General features: G+C 41.8%; 1 protein-coding gene across 7 annotated transcripts in view; it reads right to left on the bottom strand.

Annotated features, from left to right (window-relative positions):
• The window catches only part of nrp1a (neuropilin 1a), a 59,221-nt gene extending 49,690 nt beyond the window's left edge, over positions 1-9,531 (bottom strand). For 6 of the 7 annotated variants that reach the window (XR_007196105.1, XR_007196107.1, XR_007196108.1 and 3 more), the window contains exons 1-2: positions 7,534-8,375; positions 5,834-6,008 (exon numbers count right to left, since the gene is read on the bottom strand). Coding sequence is in view for 3 of the 7 variants with exons in the window: in XM_048266144.1 (XP_048122101.1) it covers positions 5,834-6,008; positions 7,534-7,600 (242 nt within the window). In the remaining 4 variants the exon portion in view is untranslated. Of the gene's footprint in view, positions 1-5,833; positions 6,009-7,533; positions 8,376-9,267 lie in introns of those variants that run through there. The other variant, XR_007196106.1, reaches the window with a different exon arrangement.
• Positions 9,532-12,013: the final 2,482 nt, after the last annotated feature.

Genomic DNA, 12,013 nt, shown 5'->3' with positions numbered 1-12,013 from the left:
ATCAGAGGCAGCAGCCTAGCAGATCTATGACCAGATTGGGCTGAACGATTAGCAGATTTCTCCTCTAATCATGTCCTTCATGAAGCATTCTCTTTTATGGAGAGGCGGGTTGTGCACTGGAACATGCCTGAGATGGATAATCCCTACAGTTGTGTGGGCTTGCATCAGACAGACCAAAAAACTTCCATATTGGGGAGTCTTGTTTTGGAGACCAGCAAAATCTGCGAGCAGAATGCTGCTTTTGAACTCGAGACCGAAAACTGGAGTCTGTTTCTCATCTACAGTAGGTATGGCTCAGTATCTCATTTCCGTCTTTTTCCTCTTGTCCAGCCTGCAGCAAGTTGTCACCATATTCTCATTTCAGACCTTCGGAGTAAGTAGATGCAGAAAGACACTGGATGGATTCCTAGTTTCTGTGTGTGTGTGTGTGTGTGTGTGTGTGTGTGTGTGTGTGTGTGTGTGTGTGTGTGTGTATGTGTGTGTGTGTGTGTGTGTGTGTGTGTGTGTGTGTGTGTGTGTGTGTGTGTGTGTGTGTGTGTGTGTGTGTGTGTGTGTGTGTGTGTGTGTATGTGTGTGTGTGTGTGTGTGTGTGTGTGTGTGTGTGTGTGTGTGTGTGTGTGTGTGTGTGTGTGTGTGTGTGTGTGTGTGTGTGTGTGTGTGTGTGTGTGTGTGTGTGTGTGTGTGTGTGTGTGTGTGTGTGTGTGTGTGTGTGTGTGTGTGTGTGTGTGTGTGTGTGTGTGTGTGTGTGTGTGTGTGTGTGTGTGTGTGTGTGCGCATGCTTTGCACCAGTTAGGGCATGAATCACACAAGTGACAGAACAGTGGGGAGGTTGGCAGATGTCACAGGGAGAAAGCTTTTCAATCAGCCTGTCCTTCCAACAAATAGCCAAGGTGAAAATTTCCCCGGCACAACCCTCTTCACCCCTGCCAGCTAACAGGCGCACGCACACAGACACACACACACACACACACACACACACACACACACACACACACACACACACACATGCACACACTTCACTCACTTTAATCCTTCTCATTAACCAAATGACTCCCCTGCCCTCAGCCCTTTGGGTCATATAAGCAGCAGAAGGGGGAAGGAGGGACATGTGGATGAAAGGTGTTGGGGGGCAGAGGAGAAGTAGATTGGAGAAGAGCTTAACAATAATAAATCACATCTATTGTTTGCCTTTCTTATTTCCTCATTCACATCTTCACACCAACACACTGTAGAAACATCAGTGTTTCCCATACATTGACTTATTTGTGGCGGCCCACCAATGATTTTTCAGACAATGATTTTCCATGTCGTACTATTTAAATTGGATGGAATTTGTTCATTGTAGAGCTATGTGCACCTTTGCGCAGCCTCCCCTTGTCTCTTAACAAACCTACAGTACATGCACATTTAAAGAAAACATTAACAATCCTGTGATTGTTGGCATAAAAGTCGACTGGCTAAATCATGCTTAAATCTGCATCATAACCACGCTGTTAAAAACTGTTTCATTCAAGTTAATTCTGCTAACCTATCACCACAAATAGAATTCAATTCCGTGGGACAACAATGAACAGTGCAGTATACATATATGGAGACCTTAACACGGGCAAATTTACACCTGACAGGCCAGTAATCATATCCCTGTTCAAACCTCTGGAATCAAGTCTCACTTGATTCCACAAATGTCACTACTATAAAAAAAACATTTGGATAACAACAGACACACTCTCCAAAGTCTGAGCAACCACACCTAATGTGATTTGAGAGTGAGACAGCCGAGAGACTGCACGCAACACAAGTCTTTTTCTCACAGCAAAACTGCTCCAGGAGGTGCCAAAAGTCTACCCTTTAATGGGCTGTTTTCTTTGCCCAGCAATCTAATTTACGAAGGGAAAGCTTCACCATATAATAGCTTTACACAGAGGCACTGTGAATGAACAGCATCATCAGGTGCTACAGCTTTCACAAAGTCAATCAACACACACGCACACACATACACACACACACACATACACACACACACACACACACACACACACACACACACACACACACACACACACACACACACACACAAACAAAGACAGACACACACACAAAAACAAGAGAGAGATGTACACTCATCAGCTTTGTGTCTGATTTTGGTGTGAGTACTTCATTGACAATTAACTTAGACCTGGGGGTGGTTTATGTGAACAAACTTATTAATACTGAGAAAAAAATGTCTCAACTTTGGCACCTCCAAAGGGGGCTGCACTTTCCACCTCCCTTGTTTTTAAAAAAAAAAAAAAACTTTAGCACAGGGGAGAGCTAAATACAATGCCTCACATTCCAGACTTATTTATTTTCCCCCCATGACAACCTCTGATGGATGGCCGCACTAAGTCCTCACTTTCACCACCGTTATTTGCCCGGGGATGACATGGCTGCAAAGACTGAGCAGGAGCGGGGATGGAGGTGGAGATGACATGTGAAACGAAGAGGGAGAGAGTTTGCTCTTTGGCCTCCCACCGCAGGGTGCTTTTAAAGTAGGGACGAGGCACCTCACCTCTTAATCGCACTCCGTGGAATTTGGTCGGCATCTATAAAGATCCACATTTTTTTGGTGTTACCCTGGGAGCCCACAAACCTGTGTGGGTCTGGGGGAACAAGCAGCAGGCATGAGTCTCACACACTCATCTCCTCGCAAATTTCTTTTACTTTCAATGGCCTCGAGCAGAGCCTGAGCACAACAGGAGGTCTTTAAAACTACTTAACTGGAAGCATTAAGCTGTCACAGTACATCTTAAAGCTGCACTTACCTCTCGCCTTAGAATATGAAAAGGGAAGAAGAAAGAGGCATTTCAATCACAGGGCAAAGACGGCCCAGACGGCCCAGGAGTCTGACGGCGGCAGATGCAGCTTCTGACCACTTTGAGTGAGAACAGGGGCCGGCTCTAAACAGTGGCCCACCAGCTCACGGGATGTGTATTGTCTCAGCGCTTCAGTGGGAAAAGGTTTGCCCTCACTGCAGGTGGTGCAGTGCTTTCTGGGGCTAGCCGCTATGTGCTTGTGTGTGTGTGTGTGTGTGTGTGTGTGTGTGTGTGTGTGTGTGTGTGTGTGTGTGTGTGTGTGTGTTGGGTGGGTGGTTTGATGAGTGGCCGGCTAGAGTGATGGCAATGTTGGCCACTCACTTCAGAGGACCCTTGTGAGGCAGAGGATTTCTCCTGTTGCGCCCACGGAGGCCTGCTCTTCACCGGGCATTCTCTGCATATCTAAGCACCACCACCAACAACAACCTCAGTCACACAGGCACCGCACATACATTCAGTGCTCCACAACTTGTCAAACTGGAATTCCATTTGCTAACATCCTCCATACACACTGTGGAGTTCTTCCACTGTTCTCTCTTTTTCTTTTCTCTCTCTCTCTCTCTCTCTCTCTCTCTCTCTCTCTCTCTCACACACACACACACACTCTGTTTTCGACTGATTTCTGCCAGTCGTTTAGTCTCACAAAGCAGTCCAATCCACAGTCTTCTCACACAGCTTCAAAGGGGATCTAACAATCATCAGAAAATCCATAAAGCTGTTTTCACTGCTTTTCTTTTTTGTTTGGTCAGCAAATACAGTCCATCAATGATTCATGTCTGTCAAAGGGATATCATACCAGCACAGGGGAAATTCTGAGGCACAGCCTCCACAAACAGCCACTACAACATGTGCCAGGTAGTGGGTATGGAAGATGGGTAAGAAAGCTACATATTGTCATATTTAAGGGCCAAAATAGCAAATTTGCATGAATGTCAAACTCTGATTGGTTGAAACTATGCCAGACCTGCCAACATAGAACACTGCTAACAAAGTCTAATAAATTAATTTCCCAACAAGCCATCTTTTCTATTTGTCTGTTCTTGGTAGAGGCACCTTTTTTGCAAAAAAAGAGAATCCAATATTCAAATATTTCACATGACCAGCCTTGTGTTTTAAGCCCACTGGTTCTTTGAAAGCCTATGTCACCAGAGTGTGACCAACGCTGGGGTCCTTAGAAGAGTGAGAAAGATAAACACATCCAAAAGATCTGTCCTTCAAAATCCACTTAAGTCCTTATCTACTCATTGAGTCTCTCTCTCTCCCTTTCTCTCTCCCTTTCTCTCTCTCTCTCTCTCTCTCTCTTTTTCTCTCTACACAAGCTTGACACATCTAAACAAACATGTCAGAGAGGCACATGAACACCAAAGAGTGGAAGGGTAGCCTACACTGAGCTTTCATTGTGGTTTCATAAGCAGAACTCAAATGTTCTCTTGCCTGATTTTGTTGATAGCTTGTCTGTGTTCAGGAGCTATGTATCATGAGTGTTCCATTTGCTGCTTATTAAATTCCAAGTGGAGTGCTAAAGCCTATATTGTGGTTCCTTGTCATGTCTGGCCATCTGATAAGGAAGCCATTTCAGCCATCAACGGTTTCCATTATGCAAAGACATGTTAAAGTGTCCAGTTTCTATTCAACCAAAAAAGGCACCAAATATCACTGTATGCAAATGTCAGCTAAATCAAAATTGCTCAGGTAAGAAGGATCTCCAAGAATAAGGGAAAACGCTATTTAAATACAAGTTATAAGTGAATAAATGAAAATCAAAGAAATGAGAGCAATGAATTATTGAACTGAATTATGAAACAAGGAAAACAGAAAAAAAACAGCAAGTGGCCAAGAGAACGTCAGTGTAAAGGCACATGTAATCAGTCACAGACTGTGGACTTGATTGTGTTTTTCAAACGTCGCTTTAGATTAGCAGTTAGTACACCTTGTAATGCTTTAATAGCTTATATTCCGTGACCATACAAATGGGCATCATGCTTTCTGGCTTGCGTCCAAGCATAACAGTGTATTTAGCGAATGGAGTAAAATAATACAGGTTATACTTATATTCCCTTGAAAATGGACAAGCTACAAACAAACTAACTCCCACCCATATCTGGAAAATGTAGGTAATCATCAAATGGTATATCCGTCCTGTTATTCATTGGGTCTACTGCCTGCCTTAAATAAACGGCAGGCCTGTTTTAGTAAGTAGACGTTCACTCCGTCCACAACCTATTAAGCTAAAATGAACATTATTTTTCACTTTCAAGAGCAATCAAAAACAATTCATATTGTTGTGTGTTTCTAAGTCATAACTACATTAAGTAGGCTATGGAGTTTGAGTACATTAAATAGGCTAGGCAATTCTGTATGGCTCCACTGGGAAACAAGGCGACGAAGGTAGTGGTAGATCCTTGTTCATTAGGCCAAATCATACTCTTACACACAGTCTTACACACTGTAAAGGTCAGTGAGATGTACATGTAGATGTACATGTAAATACATTGCTAAATACAGCAATACATCACAGAAAAGCACCAAAGAGCCGAGAGAAGAGTAATGGCACAAGAGCCGCACAGCACGCAACTGGGCTGCCTTTGCAGCAGGATAAATAAAAAAGAAAAGGGAGGGGTGATAAGACCAGGATTCAGACTGGATGCCACGGAAATCTACCACATTCTCCTGAGATATGCCTATTTCCAAATAATACCACGATTAACGTTACAGGCAAAAAGGGGATATCTCAAAAACCCCAGGAATCCGCCATCATTTGACACAACAAGGTGAGCAATGATTGGCACCAAGAGACTGTTATTATTTGCCATACTTAAACTAGAATGACAAAGAGTAACTGGGCCTAGAGAGAGAGGGGAGAGAGAGAGAGGGAGAGGAGAGGGGTGGCGCCTATTGTCTCGACCTTCTCGACATCTGACACACCGCCAGGTGGCGCAGTTTCACGTGGAATCTGGAGCAGATAAGCGTGCTGTACTCACTTGCATTCCCTGTCCTCAAGATCGAAATGTGGGTTGAAGTTGATTAGAATTCGCTGGTTAGGTCCTGGAGCCGTGATGACCCACACGCATTTCTGCGATGGATAGTAAGACATTGGATATCCAGGTGATGTGAGGTAATCTGCAGCTGCGATGTTGATGTTATCCCCGCATTTATCTGGAACAAAACATATTAAATTAATTTTAAAAATAAAAATAAACAAACCAGAATGTGCTTGAGAAGCAAAGGCCCTAAACTGACCTTTCAGAAGACCATGGGCAACAGCAGGTCACCCCATAAAAATGTAACACAACACAACAAATTGCTACAACACATTTTCTCGGGGACATGTCATGATGGCTCTGTTCGCCACATACTTGACAATTTTCCTTCAGAAATACTTTTTCCTCATTACTCTACAGAATAAGAAGAACTACAGTCATATAGTTTTCCAGGTCGTTTATTGCGGGGAAAATGAACGCAGCAGGCTACTTTTCATTTGTGGAACATAGCCTATTTAAAAGTTAAAGGCAACCTGATAAGTGAACATATTATCTATCACATGACAGCTTATTGTTGATTTCTTGATTCATGGAGCTCGGGATGCGTTCCATAGTGTAACTTTTATGCGATACTGAAAGTATATTTCTGTGGAGATCCAATCCTATTTCGCCATCAACTCGGTAGCAGTAAAGTTAAATTCAACAATGGAGTTACATGTATCAGTCAACTTCCACCATTTAATCTTCACCCAAATCGTAAGGTGTTTTGTAATGTAGGCCTATTTTTGGCAGGATGGGTGGTAGTGTGTGTTAGGTTTACAATCATTTCTGTCCAGTAGGCTGCTTTCCCCCTAAAACAGACCATCTGACTTTTGATTTCGGCATGGAGTGTTAAGGCCGAAAGTTATCTAACGTCAACAATTGTATGCAATGTATTAACAACTGCACACTACATGCTAGTTTTCACTGAGTTTTGTACTTAAATAAAATTCTTATAATTGGGGTATAGATTGGGATCTCAGAATAAAACCACTGTGGTGTGTGGAAGCACAGCAAGTTAGGCAACTAGTCCATCACTCAGTTGCTGACATAAATACCATATGATGAAAATTAGCTTACTATGTGTAGTCTATAGACTAGGCCTACTTATTTACATGAAGAGGGTATTTAGTTGAATACAATACTTTCCCTTCGCAAATACAATCACCAGTGCCAGTGGTCTATGTTACGCAAAGTCGATTGTCCTCCTAAGGGCCTATCTATCTTTATGAACAGCTCGAAATAAATTCTAAATAAACTGCGCATCATTTTCTTAGAAGAAACATAGCCCAAGTAAATGGGCATTATAGCCTATATGAAGTGTTTCTTGGAGGGGATTGGGCCTACAGTTATTTATTGCCTTTAGTCATGTTGTCTTCCAAGTGACCCGTTCAGTTTTCAAGTCAGTAATGCTGAAATATGAAACATACTTTTGGCGACAGCAGCCTATATTTCAGTCCATTATCAACATGTAACTATTATATGTAACACAATAGAAATAGTCTTACTTTATTAGCTTTCATCAAAAACAAGATAATGCAGTAGGTTCCGCGCACGTAACGCAGATTTCAGCAGGTGAGTAAAGCAACCTGAGCGCAACTGACAAGATGTCTTAAACCCCAAAACACACTTTCAACAAGAATACATCAGCGATCACTTACCATTTTTGAAAGCCCTGGCGACGACAAAGATTCCAGATAATAGGATCAACGCTAATCCACAATGCATCCTTGTTCCCAGGTTTGTAATGTTTTAATAACAACAAAACAGGAAAATAAACAAAATTCCTCTTTGGGTTGATTTAATCCTCTCGATAGACTGCGGTTTAACGAAAGGAAACAAAACTAAAATGTCTTTGTGTTGAAAAAACTCGTCTTTTTCTGTGTTTTAGGTTGTCTGCATCCTGTCCTTTAGTTCTGATTTCCTCTGTCCTTTTGCAGCCGCGTTCCTCTCTCAAACACTGGCCTTGCCATTTCCTTCAAGAGAAGTCGAGGCCGGTAAAGAAGAAAGATTAATAACACACCAACAATTCTTCCTCCAACTCCTTGGAAATGATGACCAAGCACGCGTAATCCTCCGCTGTTAAGAGAGAGAGATGGAGAATAAGCGACGTCTTTCTTTGGATAAGACTGTCGAGATAAGCAAATCACCCCTTGCGTAGTTACCCGGGCGTTCTGCTCAGCCTCAAGTCTGACAAGACACGAGCTAGTAACACAAACATCTGGCGACTGGCATTGCCATAACAGTGTCTAAAGCGAGGGATACACCCCCTAAATTGCAAACGCTTTTCTTCTCTTTTTTCTGTGCGGGTCGCTCTAGCAGGCTGCTGAATCCCGGGTCTCAGAGGGGTTTCTGATTGGTTTGATTACAGCAAGGCGAGGACCAACCTATGAAGCCCCCTCCCGCTCCCTTTAAAGGTTTGCTGGTTCGGTACGTTGATCCACTCACAGCAAGACAGACAGCGCGCTACCGAACTTCTTTGCTGGCTTGCTAGAGTCGAAACACTTAAACAATGTTGCATATTGTATCTTATAAACTTGTTAAGAAACAAAAACACAAAAGCGGCGGAATGAGGACAAACCTCGTGAGAAAAGATCCCGATATCCCGTCTTACTGGTTGTTGTCAATTCGTCCTCTTTATACCACATGTATGTATCTTCCCTAACTCTTAAGGAAATGTGTTCAGATTAAATAGCGCAATAACAGGGGTTGGGGTCTGTTATTGGGATATACGTTTTACGTTTTCAATGCTATAGAAATATTCTGGTTGATGTTTAGTGGTCCTTTCCTTTTTGTCTAACGCGCTAGCCATGCATCGTATAGTGTCACACAAAGAATGCGTTTTGATTTTACACATTACAACTATATAGCAAACAATTATTTGACATACCATTACTGAACCAAAACAGCATTTACTATGCGTACATCTCCTGCATGAGACATACTTCAATCTGTGCTCTGATAGGAAGCAGGTATCTCGGAGCGGACCTTTCGTGTCTCCATAAATGCTTTACCTGACTGCCTCGCGACTGCGCGTGCAGGCAATCATAGCAACGCTTTCAGAACAGTATTTTCTTAGTGTATAAGAGAGGTGTTAATTTGGGTAGCCAACAGGTAAATGAAGACTGAATAATCCAATAAGTCTTCGATGCCTTGTTTCGTCTATCTGCCCTACACCAAATAGGTAATGCTCGTGATACATATCAATAGTAATTTCTGTAAATCGCCTCAATAAAATGACTGTGAAAATGAATCTCTAGCCTACTAGCAACTGTACCTGATTTCTGATGAGTTTGTAACAGCTTTAAAAATACTTTCGCAGAACGACATGCACACTTCTTTTGTCTGTACATTTCAACAGAATATGTATGAACAATTTTAAATAAATCTGTCACCTGCTCTTTGTAGATCCACTATCAGTAGTTATCCACAGGCTGATTTTACCAACCAGCTACGATGCATTTCGAATGGCCAGGGCATGTAGCCTACATATACGCGTCCAAAATCCGTATCGATGTCTGCTGTGCGTCTTTAATGTTCCGTGTGGATTGTTTTTCTTTTTTTACACTTTTAGAACTCCTTACTCAGCCTGTACAAATCAACAAGACTGTGTGCAGCACTTGGTAAATGCGCTCCTGTGGGCGACCAAACGTATGAAGAATACGTTTATGAATGTGAAAATAGCACAGAAATGCAGCAGGATAGGTCGGAGGCTGGGCTATACAAACACCGAGTGATGTGAAGTGAGGTTCGCCCTATCCTTTGTGGTTTGTTGAACGCATTGCTCTGACTGTGCATTTCTCTACCTCCTCTACCTATATTATCCACAATAGTAATTTCAACACTAAAGCTCAGTGGCTCGTGGGTTATGACTGTCTTGCATCTCCAAACAACTTCCGTCAGCGATTTACCCGCTGGAGGTTTGTCAAGTGCATGGTCATCGGCGGTCACAGCACTTTTACCTTAAGCGCAACAACTGACTGCTGCTTAGCCTACCCATCTCATAACTCCATACACTGTAGGACCAAACTATACCATTATGACAATTATAGCCTATGTTGTTCAACAAACCACTATCCTGCACACCAATATTTTGCTTCGAAAATAAGCCCAATCTTTTGATTCCATAGACCCCCACCTTCACAGCATGGCAGAATTAGATGTTTACATGTAAGTGTAGGAATCAGTTCTAATGAGCTTTTTGGCTCACCGACCCGTTACTAACTTGCTTCCTCGGTGATGGCCTTTAGTTTAATAACGAAATCGGCAACTATAGACCTGTGTCTGTTATGGCGAAACACTGACCGCCTAATTCGAAAAGGACTGGAAACTAGCTTAACCCTTAAGGCATTATTATTTTCTGGGTTCTCCTGTAGGTGGTGTACTACACGTCGAGAAATTACTTGTCTGTGGTTGTTGGGGTGACATCCCAGTGCAAATGGGCCCCATAATAAATAGTCTGCTTCAATTTGAACATCAGCATCAAGGCCATAAAAAACCTCATGCAGTGGTTGTGTCATGTTTAAAGGCAAACAGAGCCCCCAAAAAAATCACAATTGTTTTTGCATAACAATTGTTTTATTGTTTTTGCATAAGCACACACCTATGTAATTTCACTCTAGCATGCACTGACTATGCACTGACTATTTTATCACAGAGGCACTAAGCAGATTTTTCCTTTAATGGATAACAAGGCCTGGTTGATACCAGGGCCGGTGCTACAGGGATTAAGGGATGCAGATGCACCCTGGCCCAATCTTGAAAGGGACCCAAAAATTAATTATATCATATGAGTCATGACCTTAGGCAAGCTGTCTGTGTTTTCTCTGCAAATTCAGTGTTTTAAAGCAGGGACAGGGTAATAAGACTATCTACTATGATGTAAATACTTTCTTATGTCTATTCCAGTGGCTCTACTGGAACTTAAACTGACAACAAATACAACTTTACAGGCAGGTAGTAGATGGATTGCTGTTGAACTGGGAGCACAATCAATAAGACAGTAGCAATGATGAACATTGAACGATCTCTAAAAAAAAACTTAAAAAATAGTCGAGACAACAGTAGGGAACAAGTTATGCGGATAGGCTATGTCATTCTGTGGTGAAACAGGTGCGCAGTATCAAAATATAATTTGCAAGTTGGCAATAGTGTGTGTCAGCAAGTTCAGTTTTATTGCCTTTTTGGCTAAACTTATTGATTTTTATTTTAATTATGATATTCTAAAACTACATTTGCATTAGATAATGCCTTTATACCATCAAAGCATGTGACGGCATTAATACGATATTCGATATTATTATGATACTAATAAATACATTTAGTCTCCACTTACCTTACAGTATCAACACATTGATAAAAAAGGTCTAAATGAATAATAAACTGAAACGAAAATAGAAAAGAGACCAGTCAGAAGTTCATGGAATCCTGTATGTAAGCCATGGACTAAAGAAACTGCATGACACATGTAGTTTATACAACACACACACACACACACACACACACACACACAAACTTGACATGTATTTAATGTTTACTTAACTTGCCTATGGTAGTTTATTTATATAGTATGTAGCTTATTGAAAATTCTGAACTGTGCTTGGTTACTGTTGAAGGCAGTTATTCTCTGTTAACATGCTGTTTCCGTGCTACATTGGTATAGGTAAAGACAGATTCAGTGAAATGGTCATTACCAAGGTTCACACTGCTGACACCTGCATATAATTGTTTTCTGCAGAATGTCTTCCACACAGCACTCAACTGAACAACAGCAGACCAAGTAATACACTAGTTGTACAGACATCCTCTAGTTTCTTTGTCTGGGCCCTACTATTTTCAGGCTTGGCTTCATAATATATTGCATTGCCTTGGTGATAAAGACAGGATCCATTATGGATTAATTATTACTCTATGGCATGAATATGAAGCATGGCTTTTTCTGGCTCACTGGGATGCGACATTGAAGAGTTCTGATAAACACAAATAATCTATGTAAACAAAGTGAAGCAAAGTTTGAATTTAACTAGGAAAGAAGACCCAAAAAGTTGTTGGAAATTTCCACATGAAGGGCCAGCAATAGTGAGGGGTGGGCAAAACAAATACAAATGCAAATACAAACCGAACTGAATGTAGGAAAAGACA

The sequence above is a fragment of the Alosa alosa genome, chromosome 16 (genome assembly GCF_017589495.1).
Source record: "Alosa alosa isolate M-15738 ecotype Scorff River chromosome 16, AALO_Geno_1.1, whole genome shotgun sequence".
Classification (NCBI taxonomy): Eukaryota; Metazoa; Chordata; class Actinopteri; order Clupeiformes; family Clupeidae; genus Alosa; species Alosa alosa.
The sequence above is the reverse complement of the archived record's forward strand: the minus strand, read 5'-3'. Positions and strand labels throughout refer to the sequence as shown.